The sequence below is a fragment of the Equus quagga genome, chromosome 7 (genome assembly GCF_021613505.1).
Source record: "Equus quagga isolate Etosha38 chromosome 7, UCLA_HA_Equagga_1.0, whole genome shotgun sequence".
Lineage (NCBI taxonomy): Eukaryota > Metazoa > Chordata > Mammalia > Perissodactyla > Equidae > Equus > Equus quagga.
The window spans coordinates 36,073,821-36,098,940 of NC_060273.1; the positions used below are offsets into that span (position 1 = coordinate 36,073,821).

General features: G+C 39.6%; 1 protein-coding gene across 1 annotated transcript in view; it reads left to right on the forward strand.

Annotated features, from left to right (window-relative positions):
* The first annotated feature begins 1,703 nt into the window (after nt 1-1,703).
* Nucleotides 1,704-25,120, forward strand: part of LOC124242223 (cytochrome P450 3A12-like) — a 33,454-nt gene continuing 10,037 nt past the window's right edge. The window contains exons 1-10 of the mRNA XM_046667027.1: nt 1,704-1,887; nt 5,523-5,616; nt 7,520-7,572; nt 8,435-8,534; nt 13,707-13,820; nt 14,082-14,170; nt 15,529-15,677; nt 18,772-18,899; nt 19,987-20,053; nt 23,202-23,362. Of these exons, the coding sequence (XP_046522983.1) occupies nt 1,817-1,887; nt 5,523-5,616; nt 7,520-7,572; nt 8,435-8,534; nt 13,707-13,820; nt 14,082-14,170; nt 15,529-15,677; nt 18,772-18,899; nt 19,987-20,053; nt 23,202-23,362 (1,026 nt within the window). The 5' untranslated portion in view covers nt 1,704-1,816. The remainder of the gene's footprint in view (nt 1,888-5,522; nt 5,617-7,519; nt 7,573-8,434; nt 8,535-13,706; nt 13,821-14,081; nt 14,171-15,528; nt 15,678-18,771; nt 18,900-19,986; nt 20,054-23,201; nt 23,363-25,120) is intronic.

Sequence of the window (25,120 nt, forward strand, 5' to 3'; positions counted from 1 at the left end):
TATGATCAATTGCTGTTGGGAAACCACTTGCTGTCACTGAACCTGAGTTTCTACATCTGTAAACTGGGGATAGTAGTATGACCCTATTTACCACTACCCAGGGAAGGCAAAAAAATGAGCTAGCAACATATTGGAATTCCTTGGATTTTGTATCTTACTTTTGCTGGGGATCTTCTTCCAGCTTCCCATGTGTGTTCTTTGTTGGTTTTCCCACTTGGAACCACTTCTCTGCTTAATTCTCTCTTGGTAGGACTCCATTATCCCAGAGATCCCAGGGGTAATCTGTGTTCTGAGCATAGTTATGTGTCTCTATCCCTCCACTGGGATGCTGCTCCCGAGGAAGGGGACTGTATAGCTTCTAGCCCACAGCCTGCAAGATACCTACACATAACATTCACCCATTTGGCCTTGAATCATTCCATGGATGAATAGATGTATTCATGCAATACACTTTCCAGTGTCAGTTATAGATTTTAACAGATGCCTCCTGCAGAAATCCTTAACCCAAAGATGACAAACTGTGAAAGCAGAAATTTCAGGTTGCATGACAAGCTCCCAAGAAAATTAATGGAGGTGAGTGAGATAGTTGGGACTTACTGCGTTTTACCGATGAGACATCCACCTACTCAGGCCAGTGTTGAGCAATCCTGGGGACTTTCAGTTCAGAGGAATGTAAAGAGTGAGCAGTGAGTATCACTTGGTACAGAAGGGCTGAAAGCGAGAAAGGATAAAGAAAGAAGTGCACCAACACAGCTTAAATGTCCTCTGTTTTTGTTGAGTTTAAGGAAGACTTGAGGTTTTGTTTTTCACATAATCCACGGTTTCAGGCCAAACAGAGACAGAACATGGGTCAGAGTGATGACAATGCGCTGGTATAGTTTCCAGATAGCCAGTCCTCAGATCTTTCCCATCAAGAATGTGGTGAGGGATTCACTGGTGACAGTGACTGCTATTACAAGCCTCCTTTTTACTAACTCCTCACTACCCATTAGAAAACCCCTCACTCATCAAAAAGAAAAAAGCCATCTGCTTTGACCCCTTTGTCCAGAGAAAAACCTCATGTCATCTTTTTGGAGTGTGCCTGCTGCCTATAGTGACATCTGCCATATCATTGTTGACTAAGGTGGTTGGGGTTCACTTGGCCATCCAGGATGCTGTTCTCCTCTTTGCTCCCTTCATATCCATTCTTCTTAGACATTCATCTTTCCAGAGAGAGGGGACCATTCTTTGGTCAAGAATTTGTCTAACTGGCTGTCTACTGCAGGATCCTCTGAGGGGCAGGATAGGAAGCTGCATGGATTGTTACCATTTGGTGCAGCCATTGCCATCTCATCCATGTCATGCCTTTCCTTCAGGGACCCTCTTGTCAAGGGGCCCTAGGTCCTCTTGTCAGTGGACGTAGGTTGTTTGAAGGATTTCAAGTATTTTGGAATGTGGGAAGCCATGGAGTCAAGGGCAGGTTAGAGATTAAAGGCCAGTGGCTTTATTTGAATTTCTGTAATATTTGGGCTTACTGATAACACTGATTGAGTTGTTTATTGATTTCCCACAGAATTTGAACTCAGAGGACATCAACCTGGTATGCCCATGATGATTTGCCAAGTATCAGGTGGGGGTGGCACCTGAAAGTGGAGCACAAGTGGCCCTTCTACTGGCTGCAGCTCCAGCCCCACCCCCTTACCCAGCATATAAACCTTCCAGCTGTATTGAATCTCCACTGGGCTGGAAGGAAGCTCTGTGCCCACAGGCCTGCAAACAGTAGCACCGACTGCTGAAAGGAAAACTCAGAGGAGAGAATCTCAGAAGGAAAGTGGCCATGGACCTGATCCCAAGCTTTTCCATGGAAACCTGGGTTCTCCTGGCTACCAGCCTGGTGCTCCTCTATCTGTGAGTAATTGTCCAGGCTTGTGTCCTCTGTAACCATGAACTTGGGGAGCTAATTGGGCCCCGCTTTCCCTTATCTGTGTTGAAGACTAAAAGAGTTAATGAAGGGGAAGTTGCTTAAGCATTGGGCATCTCAAACACATGAGGGGTTATTATTGATCTTACTCAAATCTGTTGAAAGAGTAAACCCCTACTCTCAATTTCTGTAGATAGGAGGGTTTAGTGACATTATATGCTCCTGGGAATAATCTTCTGATTGACTACCAGTGTGGACCTAGACTAATCAACCAGAATTCACCAGAGACAGATTAAAAACAACAGGACCCTGGGCAGTGGGCTCCTAACCCCTTCCCAAGGTCTGGAGATCCTGGAAGCAAGAGGAAGTGGCTTTGGTTCTGTCTCATTATCTTTGTCTTCTGGGTCCCGAATCTTCTGCAAGAGACATGTACAGGGACCAGCCCCTTTGTCACTCAGGTGGCTCCTGCTCACCTCCCACTCACTGCTGGCATTTATACCAGGAACCTGGTTCACCCAGACTTTGCAGGTGTTGGAGATTGCTCCATCTCTCTCCTGAGACTCAGCTCTTCTATTTTTCTGAGCCCCTCTCTGGGAATCCTTTCCTAAGACTGAATTCTTCCATCCCATAATATGCAGTACTATTTACTCCTAAATAAAGAATCTTTAGAACAGAGGAGACCTGGCTGAAATCTTGAAATTGTCTTCTTTTCTTTCACTTTTTCCTTCCATTCTCTGGGAGGGTTACCATCAGTATAGAGATTTCTTTTCCTCCTAATATGAAATCTGCTAGCAGCCTGCCAAGCCACTAGCCCCGAAAGCCAATCTGGGTTTTAAATATTTTTTTTCCCTCATGTTAATACAGGAGGATGAATCAAAACCATCCAGCAGAGGAAGTCCTTTCAATGGTGGAATTCTTGGCATCAGGGATCAGGTTGACAGAGGTGCTATTTTCCACGTGTGGATAGGGAAGGCTGCTCCATGTTACATTTGACCTCTGTCTCATTTCACTTTTTGAGAGTAGGAAATCATGAACACAGATGTGAACAAAGAAAACATACGTCTGATTTTTTTCTTTGAAAGAAATGTTAGGAATTCTGGGTATTTTGGCAACGTATTTTCTAATGGATGACATTTTAAAATTAATTAATGTGGTTTAACTTCATTCTATTTAATATTAGATTTTTTTTTACTGAGATAAGATTATTTTCAGCATGTACTTTCTGAAGGATAAAAGAAGGCTTTGGTTTAGGCTTTGTGACTATGAACGTGCATAAATAACATCATCTTTGTAGAATAATGTCAGGAATGTGAGACTAGTGTACAAATATATACTTCCATTATGTAGATTGTATATATGTTAAATATGCCTGCCCAGCAGGTATCTTAATTTCTCACTGCAGATGAGTAAGTGAGGCTGTGAGCCAGTGATGACATGAGAGGCTTCCAGGTAGGAGTCAGGATGAAGCTGGAGAATATTCCTCATCCCTTGGAGCAGATCCTTGGTGCTGGTCCCACAGGAGGTCCCTCACAGGGCACCAGGGTTAGCATCTCATCTGCTTGAAACCTGGAGACAGGGATGCCATCTAAGTCACTCTGTGTGTGGTCTCTCTGGCAGTGTGCATGTCACCAGAGAGTGCCAAGAATGGGCAAACAACTCTGTAGCCCTAGGACACTGATGCAGCCAGGAATCAGTAGTTGTAGAGTAGACAATGCCCTCCTTATGCCAACATAATGTAAATGTAATAAAAATAATTGGCTTTATTGTTAGTCCCTTCATTTGTACCAAAAGCAGCATTACTCTATCAAAAAGGGGGAAACTGGAAAGAAACTGAAGAATTCACCCAGTCCACCCTCTACCTTGGTATGGAACCATGTGAGTTTAGACACTAGACCAGATCTTTCCTTGGAGACCAATATTGCTGACATGTTCACTCAATTGCTAGGACTCACTTGAGAGTTCACGTAATACATTGAAAGTTCAGAAGCAGAAATTGGTTTAATTGATTTGCAATAGTTGTGATGGCAAAAGAAGGAACTGGGGTGGGACTAACTGAGGCCACCCTCATTTTTAGCAGTCACTGCACATGCTTCTACCAACTATTCTGGAAGAAGGATCCAAATGCCCTTCTGGACCTGGCTGAGGTGCCTCTGCTGGGTCCTTCAAGCGCAGGTCCTTTCATGCAATTTTTGGGGTTTATTTTATCACATATTATAAGATTTGATGGATTTATGTAGAATGTTTGGGACCTATACTGCCTTAAAGGCTAATCTCCAAAGAAAAAGAGACAAGGTCTTAATTCAACTCTCTAGAACATTTTATGATTCCTCATTATGTTGCATTACACATCTTTTGCTATCAACAGGAAGGTTCCCGAAGTTTGGACAGCCTCATGTCTTTTAGCTGAAAGCACTTGTAGGGCCTATTGAAACATTTATATGTGGTTCACTTTTCAGCCATATTTTCCTAATTTGCCTCTATGGGGTTAGTCTTGTAGGCCTAGCAACTTCGTGGTTAAAAGCACTGTCAGCAGCCTCTTCCCTCACCCTCTCCTTTTCCTCCACTCTGCCATCTCTCAGTAACACCAGAGTGAGAAGAATTGCAAGGATCGAGAATCCCCAGTTGTGGGATTCCACACGTGACACATCAAAGATGAGTTGCAGGCAGGCCTGTCATAGGGAGCACTAACCGTGATAGATTTTTAAGATATTTGATCCACAGAGGCAGTAAAGTAACTGCTTTGTGTGGCCATCTTAAAAAAAAAAAATCTGTGTTTATGGCACTGTGCTCAGGAGGTAAGTATCACAGTTTGGAGGACCAGATGCCATGAGGGAAGAATGGTCTGGAAATGGATTCTTTATCCATTGATTCCTTTATACAGTATCCTTCAGGGACCATATGGGCCAATTACCCTTCTCCTAGCTCAGGTCAGCCAAATTTCCTGACAAAAGAGATTTGTGTGTGGCTGAAACACATATTTCTACGAGGCCAATGGAAGCCTTGAACATGGTTTTCATTCTATAGAAAGATGAACACTGGCTGATCCAAGGCCTCTCTATGAAGGTAGATTTAAGATGAACCAGATCCTAAAATGGGGTCAGAGTGTGAAGGGAGGGCAAAGCATAAAAGTCTCTGAGCAAACTATAAGAACAATGTCACAGTAGGCTCTCAAGTAACTCTCTTTTCTGAGTAGGTGTAGTTACACAAAAATCTCAGTGGAGCAGAAAAATTTTTTTCCCCTTTTCACGTAGAATGAGAATCTCCAAATCATGGAAGAGTCAACATACTGAATAGACATGAATGAATTGTTGGGAGAATTCCAGTCTGAACCTCTCAGGAGCACTCAAGTTTCGAAACATTTATCAAGTATTCATTCTAGGATTGGGACCATGGAGACTTCAGCTGTTTTTAGATACTCATCATTACTATTTGTGGGTCTCACTGTGGAGGTGGGAAAGGACAGGATGAGTGAATGTAGTTATTGCTGTTGGAGCTGCTGTTATTATTCGTTGCCCACACGTTACCTCCCTCTCTTGAGAGTTCTGGTTCTGAGTCAGGCACTGGCCAGTCCCAGCACCTTTTCCACAATCCCTATGACCTGGCTTTCTCTTTCACTTTATAGATATGGGACCTACACTCATGGACTTTTTAAGAAGCTAGGAATTCCTGGGCCAACACCTCTGCCTTTTTTTGGAAATGTTCTGAGTTACCATAAGGTAAGTATTCTTTGAGCTTCCTCTTTTGCTTCTCATGGTTGCAAGTCCCACCTTAGTTTTATAGTAAAAATGCCCATGCTCAGGGAGAAGTTCTGAGACTTCACATTTTCCAGAAATGACATCGTAGGCCCCACCCAGCATGTGACCAGGCTGACCCCAGGGCTATGTTGTCAGCTGTTATTAGCGTCAGGTTTTGCCTCAGTTGGACAGCCCAGCTCTCTGGTTGATTCAGCACAGGACTTGGTGTTCCAACTTGTGAGCATTGTGAAGAGGGTTTTCTTTCTGCCAGCTGCAGGTTCCCAGGAAGGCACAATTGTACTGAGTATTAGGAGAAAAGAATGAACGGAACGCCCAGTAGTAGCTCATTAAGCCGCGTACACTAGAGTCAGACTTCCCTGTTCATAGCATAAACTCTGGGTAGCCATTTGGTTTTGTCTCCTTCCTCCTGGGTAATTTTAAACTTCGGTTTCCTAGGCAAGTCAGGTATTTACCATCAGTTATTTTGCATATCCTTGAATTCTCTCAAGAACTGCTAAACCCTGGCAGTTATTTGTTCTATTTGGGATTTCAGAGATGGAACAAGAGCTTTCTGCTTTACTTTTCTTCCTTAAAAGGAGGCTCTCTATAGGTGAGTCTGAGCAGGGAGTGGGTACAACTGAAACAAGGTGATAATCTATCCACCTCAAATATTTAAACACTAATTGAGTTGTGTTTTTCCTTTAAACAAAGGCAGACTCACTTATACAAAGGCACTAGAAGGGAGATTATTTGACAACATTGTTAAAAATTTAACATCACTGAATGGAATGCACTAGGTGAATGGAATGTACTAGGTGACACATGGACTGTGAGTTTTGGCGGAGACTTTGTGGTTCATCCAGATGCCTCTCCCAGGGCCTGGCCACTGGATAGAAGGTTAAAACCTCGGGTCCAGAAGGCCAGTAGACAGACCCCTTCATGCAGGCTGCCCTCCGCCTCAGATTTCCTTTCCGTGAGAACTGAGGCTCGTTTCTCAGATCCCAATTCTCCCAACAGAGGCTTTCAGTCCCTAATTACTGCCTAAAAGCATTCATACATTCTTCCCTGTGAAAAAACAATAGTTTCCTTTCCACTTTTCCCAGATTATCTCCTTAGTAAATGCACCCCAAGACCCACACTCCTGGGATCTTCTTTTGCATAGTCAAAACGTCACAACTGAAACTTGGTGATTTGAAGATTTTTTTTTAGGCTACAGAAGTGAAAATTCAGAGCATGTGTTTTAATTTCCTCTGTCCTTTGTGGAGTGGTGGTCTCTCGCCATCTTTTCCATGTTGAGCTGGAAAACTGAAAGGCGAGTCCACTTTGTCATTCATTCATTCACTCACTCACTTTCTCACTCAGCATACACGGCTTAGACTTATTTAAATCTGCTAGACTAAAAGAGGTCACTTGTGTCTTTAACTTCCTAATTCTGCTCGAATTCTAGAGAGGGCTCAGGAGATAAATGAAAAGGATGCTTAACAAGGAGATCAAAGAGTGTGTAGGCCGCTCTCCCTTTCTCTCAGCTTCAGTTTTCTCATGTGTACATAGAGTTAATAATTCAGAGAGTTATTTGATTTCAGAGACAACACTTGCACAAGCAAAAACACTTTAGAAAGAGAAGGAGTTACTTAGTATTCATAGAAATGGGTAAGTCATTTAATATCTATGATACTTGGAGAAAAGTCAAAATTAAATTCTGTGTGTCAAATATCTCCTCAACATTTTCTTCTTTCCTTTAAGACGTCTCGGAATAAGAGCTTCTTTCTCACTGCCAGTGAAAGATAGTAAGACTGATTTCATGGGATTTGAGTCATTTTTGTCCCAGTTAGAGGTGCCGTTCAATACATTTAGATTACTAATGTAATTTTGTTTCTCCTTGCAGGGTATTTGGGATTTTGATAAGAAATGTTTTGAAAAGTATGGAAAAATGTGGGGGTGAGTATTCTGGAAACTTCTACTGGCTAGACTTGTTATGACAAGGCTTCCTGGAGTTGAAGGCAATCTCAGTTCAGAGACTCTTTTAGAAATTTTAGAAGTAGAAGAATGAAATCATCTGTAATCCTACTATCACTTTTTGAACATTCCAAATCTTTTTTCCATGTGTAGACACATTTTTACATATTTATGATCACTATGTCTACAGTTTTCATCTTACATTATGTCATAGGCATTTATCATGTTTTGATGGATCTTCAAGACTATAAATTTTCATGACTGAGTGGGTAGACTTTCCTTTATTATTGTTTTGTTCTTAGACAATTTACTTACCTTCAGTTATTCACTAACCTACCTTTCTTTTTGTAATGAAATATTTTAAACATAGAAAAAATTGTGGAGGGGCTGGCCCCAGTGGTTGAATGGTTAAGTTCACATGCTCTGCTTTGGCGGCCCAGGGTTTCACTGGTTCAGATCCTGGGTGCGGACCTCGCACCGCTCATCAAGCTATGCTGAGGCAGCGTCTCCCATAGCAGGACCAGAAGGATCTACAACTAGAATTTACAACTACATACGCGGGGGCTTTGGGGAGAAGAAGAAGGAAAAAAAAGAAGATTGGCAACAGATGTTAGCTCAGGTGGAAATCTTAAAAAAAAAAAAGAAAAGAAAAAATTATGGAGAATGGTACAGGAAATACCCATGTACACACCACCTAGACTTAACAAATGTTCTATTGTTATTTCTAACCATGATCTCTAGGAATGTGGATTATGTAATGTCAGGATGAAAGTCTGGACTGCAGGTGTAGCTCCAGCTGTAGAATCCAGCTTGTTTAATTTAATCGGCTCTGTCTCCCCAACAGGACTTATCATGGCACAAAACCTGTGCTGGCTATCACAGATCCAGACATGATCAAAACAGTACTAGTGAAAGAATGCTATTCTGTCTTTACAAACCGGCGGGTAGGTATACATCGTTTTTTAATTTAAAATCTTATTTATTTATTAAATTTTTGTTTAGAAATAGTTATAGATTCACAGGAAGTTTCCAAAAAAAAAAAAAAAAAGCAAGGTGGTGCCATGTCATCTTACCCTTCATCCTGTTTCCCCCAGTTGGTAATAACTTGCATAACTATCGTACAATATCAAAGCAGGAAATTGACATTGGTAGTATCCACAGAGCTTATTCAGATTTAATCAGTTTTATGTGGACTCATTTGTGTGTGTTGCTCTATGAGAATTTATCATGTATGTAGATTTGTGTAACAACCACCATAATCAAGATACAGAATTGTTCCATCACCATAAGTCTCCCTCTTACTATTCTTTTATTGTCATTGTGTGCAGTTTGCCTTTTCCTTTTATCAGGGTCTTTAGTGGAGCAAACATTTTTTATTTTGATGAGGCCAATTTATCAATTTTTCCTTTTATGTGTTGTGGCTTTGGTGTCAAGTCTGAAAACTATTTACCTAGCCCTAGTTTTCAAAGATTTTCTCCTATTTTATTTCCAAACAGCATATAGTTTTATATTTTACTTTTAAGTCCATGATATGTTTTGCATTAAGTTTTGTCTAAGGTGTGAGGTTTAGGCCAAGGTCCTTTTTGTCACCTATGGATGTCTTAATTGCTCCAGGCCTGTTTGTGGAAAGGCTCTCTTTGCTCCTTTGAATAGGTTTTGCACCATTGTAAAAAAATCAGTTGGACCTATTTGTTTGGGTCCAATTCTCATTTTCTACTCTGTTCATTGATCTATGGATATGTCCCTCCACTTGTACCACACAGTCTTGATAGCCGTAGCTAAAGAGTAAGTCTTAACATCGTGTAGAATGATTCCTCCCACTTTATTTTTTTTGGTTTCAGAATTGTTTTAGCTATTCTAGGTCCTTTGCCTTTCCATACAAATTTAGAATAAGCTTACCTACGTTTACAGAAAAATTGCTGAGATTTTCATAATCTCTGCCGATCTCTTTTGGAAAATCTATATCTCTTTTAGGTCAATACTTTCAATTCACAAATACAGTGTGTCTCCATTTATCTAGGTTTTCTTTGATTCCTTTCATCAACAGTTTGTAATCTCAGCACAGGGATCCTGTATATGTTTTGTTAAATTTACACCTAAAGTATTTCATTTTCCTTGGAGTGGTTCTAAACGGTATTGTGTTTTTAATGTGTTTTCATATATTCATTGTTAATATATAGAAATGTGGTTGATTTTTGTGTGTTGATCTTGTATGCTACAACCTTGCTGAGCTCGTTTATTAGTTCCAGAGATTTTTCTTTTTATGTTCCTTGGGATTTTCTACCTTGACAATTGTGTCACCTGAAAATTCAGACACTTCTATTTTTCCTTTCCAATCTGTATGCCTTTTATTTCTTTTTCTTGTCTTACCACACTGGCTAAGACTTCCAGTATGATGTTGAATAAGCATGGTGACAGTGGATATTTTTCTCTTGCTCCTGATCTCAGGGGGATGCATTTAGTCTTTCACCATTTAAAAATTTTTATTTATTTACTTTGGACAAACAAAAATGTATATATTTAAGGTACACAATATGTTTTGATATATGTATATGTATATGTTGTGAAATGATTGCTACAAATGAATTAACATATCCATCACCCCCCATAGGTACCTTTTCTTGTGTGTGTGGTAACATGCACTTAAGATCTGCTATCTTAGCAAATTTAAAGTATAAAATACAGTATTATTAACTATAGTCGTGATACTGTTCATTCGGTCTCCAGAACTTGTTTATCTTATAACTGAAAGTTTTTGCCCTTTTAACAATATCATCCCTTTCCCCCACCCCAGCCCCTGATAGCCACCATTCAACTCTGTTACTATCAGTTTGACTTTTCTCTTTTAGATTCCACATATGAGTGTGGTCATGTGATATTTGTCCTTCTCTTTCTGACTTAATTTTCTTAGCATGATGTCCTCCAGGTTCATCCATGTTGTCACAAATGAAAGGATTTCTTTCTTTTTTAAGGCTGAATAATTTTTCACTGTGTGTTTTATACACACATACACACACACACACACACATTTTCTATATCTATTCATCTATCCACTGACATTTGAAGTAATTATTGATTGAAAGGACTTATTGCCATTTTGTTAACCTAGGTTTTTCACAGATCCTTTGTTCCTTCTTCCTCTCTTTTTTGTGACTTGATGATTTTCTATAGTGATATGCTTTGATTCCTTTCTCTTGATCTGTTCTGTATCTACTATAGATTTTTGCGCTGTGGTTATCATGAGGCTTCCATAAATCACTTTCCATATGTAAACAGTCTATTTTAAGTTGATAACAACTTAGTTTTGCTCTCACTCAAAAACTCAATGCTTTTACTCTCCCACTGTTTAAGGTTTTTGATGTCACAACTTACATCTTTTTATATTGTGTATCCAGTAACAAATTACTTTAGCTATAGTTATCTTTAATTCTTTTGTTTTTTAATTTTTGCACTAGAGTTGTAAGTGATTTGCACACCACCATTACAATACTACTGTATTTTGAATTGGACTATATATATTTACCAGTGAGTTTTATATTTTCGTATGATTTCATGTTACTTGTTAGCATCCTTTCTTTTCAGATTGAAGAACTCCCTTTAGCATTTTTTTTATGAGGCAGGTCTAGCGGTGATGAGCTCTTTCTGGTTTTGTTCGCCTGGAAATGTTTTTATCTCTCCCTCATTTCTGAAGATGGCATTTCAAGGTAAAGTATTCTTGGTTGGTAGGTTTTTTCTTTCAGAACTCTGAATACATCATTTCATCCTCTTCTTGCCTTCAAGGTTTCTGCTGAGAAGTCCACTGATAGCCTTATGGGAGTTCCCTTGAAGCTTTCTGTTGCAGTTTTTAGTTCAGTCTTTGTATTCTTCAGCTTTAAAATTTCTTTTTTTTGGTTCTTTTTTTATGTTTTATATCTCCTTGTTGAACTTATTTTGTTTTTGTAATTTTTTTCTGACTTTATTGAATTGTTTATCTGTGTTCTCTTGTACCTCTCTGAGCTTCTTTAGAACAATTATTTCAAATTCTTTGTCATGCAATTTGTGGATCTCCATTTCTTTGGGGTCAGTTACTGGAAGTTTATTGTGTTCTTTGCTGGTGTCATGTTTCCCTAGTTCTTTGTGGTCTCTGTAGACTTGCAATGGTGTCTGTGCAATTGAAGCAGTCGCCTCTCCCAGACTTTATGAGCTAACTTCAGTGAGAAAAGACCTTTGCTTGAGGGTTGGGTCAAACTGGAGTATGCTGTGACCCTCAGTCTAGTGGTGTGAGGTCCCCTGTGTGTGGGTATGTAGTGGCTTCATTTCATGGGGGCATGGCTGGCTCAGCAGCTGGGGTTCATAATATCACCAACTACATGATCCTTGGCAGCAAGAGCTATGGAGGGTCCACAGTGGCTGCAAGTACTATTGGGTTATTAAGCATCACCTCCAGATCAGGTGGTGAGGGACCAAACAGTGGTGGCCAGATTTGGTGGTATGCACACACTCATCTGTGGGGGCCTGACTGCAGGCACACGCACTGAAGTTGGGGCTGGTGACTAGAGCTGAAGCTGGCAGTGTGCAGGTGTGTGGTTGCAGGGGTTAGTTGTGGGCACATGTGGCAGTGCAGTCCACTGACAGGAGTCAGGGCTGGCTCTAGGCACCTGAGCAGCTGCAGGGACCTGGGCTGTTGTTATGCACGCACCCAGGCATAGAGCCCAGGGCTGGCTACTGGTGCAGATCACAGGGCTCAGAGAGTTGTCAGTGGCCCTGGCTAGGGCAGCTCTGGCAGGGGAGGAGTGACACACAGCAGGACTCAGGCAGCTGGAGTCTGTGAATGTGAAAGCCTGTGGAGCTGACAGTAAGCAACATCTGCAGGGTGTCTGCAGCATCTGCGCTGGCTGTTGGTTTCCTCAGCAGCAATGGCTTCTGGAGTCCTCTGCAGAGCAGGCAACAGAGAACCATGGTCACTTCCATCATATTGCTGATGCTAGCAGTCCCTGCCCTTCTTTGTTCCTAGCTTTCTCAAGACGTGTCAGCTATGTCAGTCTCTGGGTGTGGTAAAAGCCAACTGGGTCATTTGTGCAGTGCCCTGAAAGGCTGGAGAAACTGGTCACTTGCCCTGCTGTCCTAGTCCCAGCAAAAGGAAGTCTCTCAGCCTGGGGAGTTCCCTCTTGGACATTAGCAGTGCTAGCCTGGGAGATGGGATGATGCAGGGAAAATGAAACTATTCTCCCTACCCATTTGTGCAGTTATTCTCAGGTTTGAGGATAGCATTAGTGGATAGCTGTCTAATTGTTGTTGTTTATGGGGCAATGGAGGCCGAAGTCTTCTCCTCAGACATCCTAGTGATGTCACTCCAGTCTTTCATCAAGTGTCTTGTTAGCTGTAGGTTTTTTGTAGATACTCTTATGTAGTTTCCTTCTTTTCCTAGTTTTTGAGCATTTATCACAAATGAGTATTGGAGCTATGCATTTTAAAGCAAAATATAGTTTTGGAAGATAAAAGAAAGGCTCAAGGAGGTTGGCTTGGTAGACCCATCTCAAGCTGAGAAATAGAATTATCTTTTTTTCCTTTGTATCCCTAGAGGAAAAATGTAATGCAAAGGGGTTTCCATGTGATTGTACCATTTCTTTAGAATAGCAAAAGATTACTAGTTTTTTAGGTATTAACTACTATTGTTTTAAAAAATCATCATACTAAGATATCCTCTTTTTTGAGCTGCTTGTGTTGTATGTATATCTAAGGACAGAACTTGCCTGAGGCAGCACACAGTTTGCCAAGGCTATCTGGCTATCTGCCACCAATCCCTTTCTACTCTGAGCATCCCTGGTGGATGTACTAGGTCTTATTCCTGTCTCTTCCTTGGAGTAACAGCTTTCCTACCATATGGATCATTTTCATTTAAAAGGAGATTAGAATACAAGGCTGTAAACTGCAACAGTTGGCTGGATGTGTCCTCCACCCTCATAGGAACCTAGGCATGGGATAATATTTATTGAGCACGTATCATAGGGCCTGCTACTAAGTATACAGTCACTAAGTATTTGTTGAATAACTGATGCCCATTTAACAAATTTTCCACAATTGTTGAGACCTCCAAAACTCATGTAGGGCAAAATGTCTTTTGTTTTTGAGTCTAGCCTTTTGGTCCATTCGGATTTATGAAAAGTGCCATCTCTCTGTCTGAGGATGAACAATGGAAGAGAATACGAACATTGCTGTCTCCAACCTTCACGAGTGGAAAGCTCAAGGAGGTAAGAAATGAAGAGGACTTTTAATCAGAAACTTAAATAACGCATCTGGGGTCAGGTAGAAAATAAGATTGTAGTCTCTTTCCAAGGGGTATTTTGCTGAATTTGAGCTACTGAAAAATGGTCTTTTATCTTTATGTTCTAGAAGAGGTGTCATAAGATTCATTATAAAATGTCACTTACTGCTCCATGTTTGTTAAAGCCAGGTCCTCCTAGGACTTGATTCTCCATATTTAACTTTGGGTCATATTGTGTATTGTCTAGATGTTCCCCATCCTTGGCCAGTATGGAGACGTGTTGGTGAGGAACCTGAAGAAGGAAGCAGAGAAAGGCAAGCCCATCACCTTGAAAGAGTGAGTAGGAGTGTACCTGCTGGGATTCTGAGCTCTGTCACTGGACCCTCCAACTACCTGTCATGGAGGCAAAATTCCCACAGTTGAGTTACTCTAGTGACCAAACAGAAGTATGTGTGTGGTGTTACAACTCCAATGAGTCATCCAAGAAGGAGTGGCCTGCCCAAGAAGGCAGGGAATTCAGGATAGAGAGGCTCTTCTCACCTGTGTACATGAACCAAGATTAATTTATCTGCTTAATTGTCACCTTAGACATTCTGGAAGATAAAGATAGGTAGTTTCGAAAGAGAAACATGATCATACTAAAGTTTTGAGTGTATATGGTATGGAATAGTGAGAGGGGAAGGTGTTTGGTACATATTGGTGGGCAGTGGGTGGGGCAGGACAGTTACAATGTGGAACTTGGAACACTTAAACCCCTTCGTGATTTTGCTGTGTATCCCCAGCAAAATACTAAATACAAAGTCTTACCACCACTTCTCCTTCCTTCAGTCTCAGAAGAGAGAAGGCCCTGTATAAGCTATGAGTAGGGTGACCATTTAATCTACTGTCTAAAGTGGGATATTTTTAGTTATTCAGGAACAACAGGTATGAACTTGGATTGTCCTGGGAAACCTGGGGACATATGGTCACTTAACTATGGGATCACCTGAATCACTGTTGGAGGCTGTATTATTATTGTTTTTTAACTAGGAACATTCTTAGTTCTTACGTTTACAGAAATGAGTCTGCCCTCAGGGCAATGTGAGATTACTGGAGTTAAGGAAGTGTGCGTCATTCAGGAGCCTTCGCAGGGGTGTAGAGAAGGAGGGATGACATTCCTGGCAAGTCAGAACTGGGTGCTGCTGTTCTGTAATATGCTAAAGAGGAATCAGCTCTGAGCATAGATACTTAGTGAGGCAAACCCAGATCAATGTCATCTTTCTTGACTGCCTTAGGAAGAGTTAATTATTCCACCCTTTGTCCTGCTCAAACACAGTGCTTATAAAGTTGCTGTTGCCCATACTCAAAACAACTCATTAGTTGCCAAACTCAATAGTTTGTAATTTGCATGATTATGGGTCTCTACCCCTCTATGACTCAGCTCTTTGAGCTCAGAAGTGGGTTTAACATGTTTTAGTGTCCCCATCACTCCTAGCACAGGGCCAGCTGCATCGCTGGAACCTGATAAACACCTCATGAATGTGATGGTAGCATAGACTCTTCAGATGATCCAACAGAACATTCTGAAGGTGTGTGGCTCTTTACCTGTCTTGTCTGGGCATATGAGTTTACATGCACTTCTTGCTGCATGTGTTGGATAAGGAGAGTAAAGAGGTGCTGATTTTAATTTTTCATGTCTTTCTTTTTCTACTCAGCATCTTTGGGGCCTACAGCATGGATGTGATTACTAGCACATCATTTGGAGTGAACATCGACTCCCTCAACAATCCACAAGATCCCTTTGTGGAAAATACCAAGAAGCTCTTCAGATTTGATTTCCTTGATCCATTACTTCTCTCAATAAGTATGTGGACTATTATTTTTCTTTTCCTTCCTTCCTTCCTTCCTTCCTTCCTTCCTTCCTTCCTTCTCCCACCCTCCGTCCCTCCTTTTTTTCTTCCTTCCTTCTTTCTTTCTTTCTGTAACAGCTTTATTGAGATATGATTTATATATAATATCTTTCACCCATTTAAAATGTACAATTCAATTGTTTTTACAACCTAAGTATCCATCTACAGATTAATTGATAAATAAAATGTGTTATAAATGTGCAATGGTATACTATTCAGCCATAATGAGGATGAAAATCCTGCCATTGTGACAATATGAATGGACCTTGAGGGCATTATGCTAAGTGAAATAAGTCAGACAGAGAAAGACAAATACTGTATGATCTCACTTATATGTGAAACACAAACTCCCCACCCCCGCCCCCCCCAAACTCGTAGAGGCAAGATCAGATTTTTGGTTACCAGAGGTGAGGATTGGGGTGGAGGAATTGGAGGAAGGTGGTCAAAAGATACAAATTTTTGATTATAAGATAAATAAATACTGGGGATAGAATGCACAACATAATGTCTATAGCTAACACTGCTGTATGGTATATTTGTAAGTTGCTAGAGAGTAGATCTTAATAATTCTCATCACAAGGGAAATTTTTTTTGTGACTGTAAGAGATGATGGATGTCAATGAAACATTGTGCTAATCTTTCACAACGTACGTATATCAAGTCATTATCCTGTACTTCTTAAACTTATACAGTACTGTATGTCAATTATAATTCAATACACCTGAAAAAAAAAGATTTTTGTTACATTCAAAGATGTGTTCAACCATCACTACAGTCAATCATTAGAACATTTTTATCAATGCAGATACCCTGTACATTTTAACTGTGACCTCCAACTCCCCTTAGTCTTAAGCAACCACCAATTTACTTTCTGTCTCTATAGACTTACCTATTTTGGACACTTCATGGATGTTATCATACAACATGTGATCTTTTGTGGCTGGCTTTCTTTATTTAGCATAATGTTTTCAAGGTTCATCCATGTTGTAGCATGTAACAGTCCTTCATTTCTTTTTGGGGTTGAATAGTTCCTTAGGATTTTCTATATATAAAATCATGTTATCTGGTAATAGAGATAGTTTTACTTCTTCATTTCCTATGTGGATACCTTTTATTTCTTTTGCTTGCCTAATTCTCCTGGCTAGAACCTCTAGTACAATGCTGAAGAGGAGTGGTGAGAGAGGCATCCCAGTCTTATTCTTAATCTTAGGGGAGAATATACAGTCTTTCACTCTAAAGTACAGTGTTAGCTATGTTTTTTTGTGAATGCCCTTTATCACACTGAGGAAATTCCCTTCTACTCTTAGCTGGCTGAAGGTTTTTAACACAAAAGGGTGTTGGATTTTATGAAATGCTTTTTCGGCATCTATTGAGATGATCATGTGGTTTTTGAGTTTTTTCTATTGATATGGTGCATTACACAGCCTTTCATTCCTGGAAAAAAAATCCCACTTGGTTATGATGTGTACTTCTTTTTACATGTTGCTGGATTCCGTTGCTAATATTTTGTTGAGGATTTGTGCATCCATGTTCATAAGATATTTTGGTCTGTAGTTTGTTTTTCCTGTGATGTCTTTGTCTGGTTTTAGTATCAGGGAAATACTGGCTTTGTAGAATGAGTTTGGATGTGTTCACTCCTTTTCTATTTTTTGGAAGAGTTTGTGAAAAATTAGTGTTAATTCTTTTTTAAGTATTTGGTAGAATTCCCCATTAAACCATTTGGGTCTGAGCTTTTCTTTGTTGTTAGGTTCTGAATTACTAACTCAATCTTTTTACTTGTTATAGGTCTATTCAGATTGTCTTTTTTTACTGAGGTCACACTGGTATATAACGTTATGTAAATTTTAGGTGTACATCCTTTTACTTCGACTTCTGTCGGATGACGGAAGTCAATTTGTTATAGACTGCATTGTGTTCACCACCAAAAGTCTAGTTGTCATCAGTCACCCTGTACATGTGCCCCTTTATACCATTGACCCTCCCACACCCCATTCCCCTCTGGTAAACCACCACAGATTGTCTGTTTCTTTTTGAGTCAGTTCCTGTAGTTTGTGTCTTTCTGGAAAGTTGTCCATTTCATACAGTATCTAATTTATTGGTGTACAATTGTTCATAGTATTCATTTATAGTTCATTTGATTTTTTAGCGTCAGCAGTAATGTCCCCTCTTTCATTTCTGATGCTAGTAAGTTGAATCTTCTCTCCTTTTTCCTTGGTCAATCTAGCTTAAGTTCTTTTCAAAGAATCAGCTTTTGGTTTCATTGATTTTCTCTATTGTTTTTTATTCTCTATTTTATTAGTTTCTGCTCATCTTTATTATTTTATTTCTTCTGCTTGCTTAAGGCTTTGTTTCGCTCTTCTTTTTTCAGTGTGTTAAGGTGGAAAGTTAGGTTATTGATTCGAGACCTTTGTTCTTTTTAAACATAGAAATTTATAGCCATAAATTTCTCTCTGAGCACTGCTTTTGTTACATCCCATAAGTTTTGGTATGTTGTGTCTCCAATTTTATTTATTTCAAAGTAATTTCTAATTGCCTTTTTGATTTCTTCTTTGACTTATTGGTTGTTTAGGAGCGTATTGTTTAATTTTCACATATTTAAGAATTTCCAAATTTTCTTTCTCTTATTGATTTATAATTTCACTTTATTGTGATTAAAAGACATCACGTATTATTTCTATCCTGACTCATATTTCTTGAAGTGTACCATTAATTAAAGTATCAGACTATGGTCTGGTTTATTCAGAGACACTAGTCCAATAGATAAAAAGCTAACAGGTTAAGGAATGCAATCTTGTGCCTTTGGTCACTCCCAAGATGTGGATGGGGCCACTGATCTCACAGCTGTAGTGATGGACCCTATATGGACTCACCATTTGCTTGGAAATTTGAGCAAAGTGTCGCATGGAAGTCTGAGCAAAGGTGATTGATGAAATTGCTCCTGATTGAGAACCCTGGTGTCTTTTACTCTTGTGATCGGTAGAGAAAATTATAGTTGTTCCAGGTAAAATTTGCATTTTCATTGTGCTTTCTTTTTTCTTTTTCCTACAGCACTCTTTCCATTTCTTAATGCAGTTTTTGAAGTATTAAATGTCTTTGTGTTTCCAAAAAGTGTTACTGATTTTTTCATAAAATCTGTAAAAAGGATGAAAGAAAGTCGCCTCAAAGATAAAGAAAAGGTAAAATATGGTGGTGCTTACATGAGTGTGTTTGCTTTTTATAATTTATTGAGCTGTATACATATGATTTGTGCACTTCACTGTAGTTTTTTCAGATGGTAGAGATCTCTAAGTTTTAGAGCAGGAGACTCCTGATATTTTGGGGAAAATGGAGAAGGTGGAAGTTGGGGGGGATATAAGAAAATGAGTCAGAAGGCAATGTTTAAAATTTAATAATAGGCATGAAAATTACTGTGTCACTGTGTGAATGTTGTTGAGACAAAACTTTACCACTTCCCTTCAACAAATTGTCAAAGGATAAAAATTTCTGCTTAAAAATTATTTTACTGGTATTATAATTTCCCCAGATCTTAGATTGGCAAAGAATCATTTCAATTCCAAGCCTCTTGTTTTACACTTTTCCCAATGGAAGCCCCCATTAGGATACCTGTAGAGTATAATCTGTGTTAAATTGGTACTCTCTCATAGTCTGGAGTGGGCAGGAGTCTTCTTTGGCATTGAGGCTGCAAGTTGGCTAACCCAGCTTTGCCTTCATGAGGCCTGGAGACCAGTACTAGGATGTCTGCAGGCCAGGTAGACAGGGCTGGGTACTCCCAGTAAGTTACTGAAGATTGTGTAGAGTTCTGGGAGTTTGGGGCACTTTAAAATGTTCAGAGAAAAGTTGCTGAAGAATTCTGCAAATGTCAGGGGATTAATTTATGTGGTAATTCATTAAAAGTTAAGGATGTATAAAAAGAAGGGATCAAAGTCAGGAGCTTCCTCCTGAGCAAGCAGGCACGTCAGGAGAGGGAGCAGACAACTCTCTGGCTGAGAGGCTGTGTTCAAAAGCCAGAACAGCCAAAGATCAGAGAGAGGGAGAACCAAAAAAGCAGTTGGGCGTAGTGGCTGGATTTCTCTTAGGGAAACATCCTACTCTCCAAGATTTTTATCTGGTGGCTCTGTTCACTCATGACTCAGGCAACACTAGTCAGACTTTTGGGCTTAAAGGGACCATATTCTCAGGAAAGAGGCTAAATACTGCACTCCCAAGTTATTTCTGACTACACAAGTGACTGTCCATCATTGAAATATCTCTTTCTTCTTCAAGCACCGAGTTGATTTTCTTCAGCTGATGATTAACTCTCAGAATTCCAAAGAACTGGACACCCATAAAGGTAACCAAGGAATGTGTCAGAGGGCCACTGTGGGGAAGCTCATGGGGAGAGGCTGGTTCTAAAAACATGCAGAAAATTTTCCAGACAGATGAGAACTTAAGCCAAATTGAAGAAAGGCAGATTTTCAGATATAAATGGTAGCTTGAGACACTTTCTAGAAACACAGAGGCACAATTTTCTTCAAATCTTGAAGAGCACCAATAAACAAATATTTCATGCTCCAAAGTCATTCAGTGGTATGAGGTTCATCTATGTCAGAACCTCTGGGGATCTTGTTTCCATATCAATTCTCAGGGCTCATCTAGACCCACTCATTCAAAACCTCTCCCTGGAAATACACATCAAGTCTTCCTCACATCAGGAGGCACATTGCCCCAGTGTTGGTGACATTAATTTGGACATTTGGTTAAAGTTGTGTTTGCTAGCTTAATCTACTGTAAAGTTTTATTTTTCTCTTTGTATTAATAAGTAAACTGTGAGGGAAGCCTTTGAGACTGCGTAAACATTCTCTTTCTCTTCAAATTTCACCTACTAGTTTTATCATCCATTGATGGTTTTAGATTGAAACTATTATTACTATGTTAGTTTTGAAATGATGACTTTCTAATTCCACCATTTTTTATACATTTATGAGTTGATGTTCCATTGTAAGGAGAGGTTTCCATTCTCCCTCATTTATTTACTTGTTTATATATTTATGTCAATATGATGATATATTACTAATTTAGTTTCATATCGTTCTTTGTTTTGATGCTCAAATTCTCTCAGGTTTGTCCACTGGAATCCTTTTCAAGTGGATTCCTGTGTCCTTTCTTCTTCTTCTTTTTTTTTAATTTTATTTTTTCAGTAGACTTATTTAGAACAGTTTTAGATTCACAGCAACACTGAGTGAAAGGTACAGAGATTTCCCATATACCCCCTTCCCCCAACTATACACAGTCTACCCCACAATAGAAATCCCTACCAGAGAGGTACATTTTCACAATCAATGAACCTACATTAGCATATTATCGCCCGAAGTCCATAGTTTACTTTAAGTTTCACTCTTGGTGTTGTACTTTCTATGCATTTTTACAAATGTATAATGTTGTATATCCACCATTATAATATACAGAGTATTCTATTTCTTTTCACATATTATTTTCCGAGCACTTCCTTGCTTTCTGATGGAAGACATTCCATGTTTCTCTTCTATTTCTCCAAACCAGCCCTGGAATCAACCAATTCCCCAAGGCACTCTGGTTCTTTGTAAAGATAAATGGCATTTAGAAACCAAAATCTGGGATGTAGGAGTTCTCATTGCTTCCAGGGTTTCTCTGCTTCCAGATCCTCTCAGTTGGCAAAACTAGAACATCAAATATATTTACATGGAACTGATAAACAGAAATATTTCTATGTCTACCCATAACCAGTGATGTAAACATACTCTGTCTGTCTGTCTCTCAAAAAAGGGCCTAATTTATAGTTTCTTTCCATGACATGATTAGTCCTATATGGTTAATTTCAAGCTACCAATGGCTTGATAGCCATCTCACAGAATTTTCTAATATTTAACAGTTGGTCCTAGAGAGCAGGGATGATTTGAGTCTATCACACCACTAGAAGTATATCTATATCTATGTCTACTTCTATCTGTCTATATGGGCCAATCCAACTTTCTGTGGTGAAGGAAATACTCTTTATCTACCCTGTTCAATACAGTAACCACTAGACACATGTGGCTATTGAACACTTGAGATGTGGCCAGTGGCACTGAAAAATGGAACATTATATTATATTTAAATTTAAGTAACTTAAATTTAAATTTAAATAGACACACATGACTACCACATTGGACAGCACAGCTCTAAACTTTGAGTATCATGAGATTTATGCTAACTGGGGGAAAGGATTTGGTAGTCGAATTTACCCACAACAGCATCACAGGAGTCATCACTGGGAAGTCATAACTCTGTAGATCTCTCTTACACTTTTTCTGCAGTATTTTGGTTGTAAATCACATGTTTGTTGCAGGTACCAACCACGTTTATTTCAGTGTCCTAAGTACCTAAATGTCCTAATCTAGTCCCAAGCAAATAGATTAGAGTGTGACCATGCTCAGTTTCTTCCAGGAAAAGGTGAAAATGGAGGCCAACTTATAAACAAAAGGGCTTTTTGCTGAGCATAAAGTAGAGCAAAGAAAGGCATCATGTGCTGAGGAAGTTGACATTCAGGCCCTGATTGAATAAACATTGCTGTTCCACTCACTGGACCCTATTTTTCTACATTTCATGCTACCTAATACCCTATATTGACACATTCTTTCTTCTTCTATTGTAGTGATGTTGATTAGACTAGGGTCAATCACCACTCTTCTAGCATTTTGTGTGTCTCTGTAGTTCCTGTATACATCTGAGATATTCCAATTGAAGACTGGTGCTCAGGTCTTCCATTACCTGATGCCTCTTAAGGTACAATCCATACTTCTCAAGCTAGGTTGTGTTCACAAAACATCACGTCTCATGAAAGTTCACATTTTGATTTGATGGTTCTAGAGTAGGTGTTGAAATTCTGTGTTTCTAATGAGCTCCTAGATGCTGCTTATGCTGCTGGTCCATGGAGCATACTTTGAGTAGCAAGAGTTTATCTGTAGTCCATTATTATTCTCTTAAATTCCCTCAAACATGTTTAGAGGAAAGATCCTTTAATTTTCTCTACAGTTAAGCCTTAGAATTGCACACACTTTAACAAATTCTATATTTTAGCTAGTGTAATTTAAGTTTTTCCTGGGGGTAGTGCTATTCCGTATTACTTGCAGCTAAAGTACTTTTAGGGTTATCCAAGGGACATACTGATAAGGCTGTATATGTTAGAGAGAAATGCTATCTCTTAAATTACCTATCTGTGTTGCTGGGGACCAGTGGCATAACCAGGAGGTGATGGCCAAGAACAGCATAAACTTTAGGGAAAATTGAATTAGGACAATGTTTTCCTTTTTCTGGCTCTGTCAGATAGACATCAGAGTATAAAACACTCCCAACTTGACTCTGAACTGATTTTCTATTATTTTCCTTAGGGGTTTGGGAATTTCATTTGGATTTCTAAGTATCTGAACTGTGATGTTTTACATTGACCTGCTTTACCTAACATGTCTTTCCTTTCCTCTTAGCTCTGTCTGATCTGGAGCTCGTGGCCCAATCTATTATCTTTATTTTTGCTGGCTATGAGACCACTAGCAGTTCTCTTTCCTTCCTTATGTATTTTTTGGCCACTCACCCTGATGTCCAGCAGAAGCTGCAGGAGGAGATTGATGCGACTTTCCCCAATAAGGTGAGTGGATGAGATACTTGGAGAGGGAGGGAGAAGGTGTAGTCTTAGCAAGGATTCTCCTCACCACTTGCTGAGCATAAAGTAGAGCAAAGAAAGTCATCATGTGCTGAGGAAGTTGACATTCAGGCCATGATTGAATAAACATTGCTTTTCCACTCACTGGACCCTAATTTTCTACATTTCATGCTACCTAACACCCTATTTTTTTGAAAAAGCAGAAACATCAATTCTTTCACCTACTCTATTCAAGCTGGATCCAAAGAAACAAAAACAAAGGGAGAAACCTAGGCAATGTATGCTACTCACGTAAGTATAAGATCTTTGAAAAAAAGTGCTGGTCCTGGCTTATCTGTTATCTTTTGCCGCAATATTGCCAGGTAAAACATCACGAAGCATCAGTGGCATCTAGGAATAATAATTTATTGCTCAAGTGTCTGGATAGTTATCTCTGTTGATTTTGGCTGGACTTGCTTTGATTTGGCTAGTGGCTGATCTAGGCTGGCCTTGTCTAAGTTAGCTCGCAGGACTTAGCTCCACATGTTTCTCAGGCTTCAGAAAGCCAGCCTGAGTGTGCTCTTCTCAGGGCAATAGTAAAGGGCAAGAGCAAGAAGCCCAGTCATATGGGTGCATTTCGAATCTGTGCTTGCATCACACTTAACCAACATTGCATTTGTTCAAAGGAAACCACAAGGCCAACCCCAGAGTCAGAATGAGAGGGCACCACAAAGTTAAATGGAAAGGTCATGGACAAAGGAAAGAGTTAAGAATTGGGACCATTAGTGCACTATACCACCCTGGGTAGACTTTGCAGATTAAGAGAAGCCTGGTGTAGAGGAAAGACTATAGGGTATGAAGTAAAAGACATATCTTTGAGTTCTCACTATGGTTTTGGACAAGTCTTATGAACTTTATGAGTCTTAGGTCCTTCAGACATAAGATAAGAAAACATTTTAGGGGCCATCCAAATTAGAGATTATCTTTTTTCTCTGATAAAGCCCATATTGGGATTCTTTTGTTTTCAGTATGATGAAAAGGTCACTTAGAGACAGAGACTAGCTAACCATTGTGTCTCCCTTTTTTATAATAATAATTACAAGGATAATAACAACGTGAGTACCTAACATTTGCATATGAATAAATATGTCTCTTGTAAATGCTTTCTATTTACAAATGAATTAATCTGCATAAAATTCTATGTTAGTCAGGATAGGCTAGGTTTAGCCTAAGTAACTGATTATCCCTGATTATCTGGAACATGAGTCCTTCCTGTTGGCTGTGGAAAAAAAGGTAGAATGTTGCTTGCTGGCTTTCCAAATGTTTGGTCTCTGAAGTGACATACACCATCTCAGCTCACAGCCCATCAGCAAAGCTAATTTCCCCTAAGTTAAAGTGGGCTGGGAAATTAGGGGACTACATGGATGTTGGATGAACAGTGAATGTCTCTGCCACACAACCATATGAAGTGACAACTCTAATTATCTCCATGGAACATGTCAAAAAAAACTGAACTAGAAAGAGATGAAATAACTTTCATATGCTAGTCATATAACTAGTGGTGAAGAAGCCAAGCTATGATTCAGGGTATCAGGCTCCTGAGCCAAACTATTAAGCTCTACAACATTGCCTCGTCAATATAACACCAGGTGATAGCCACGTATTGTCCATGCTTTTTTTCTGATCTTTGCCCAAACTGGAATTATTTGTGGTGTATGGAGACCTAGCCTCTGGGGCTGGAGTGGCTTGTTTATATCTTCAGAG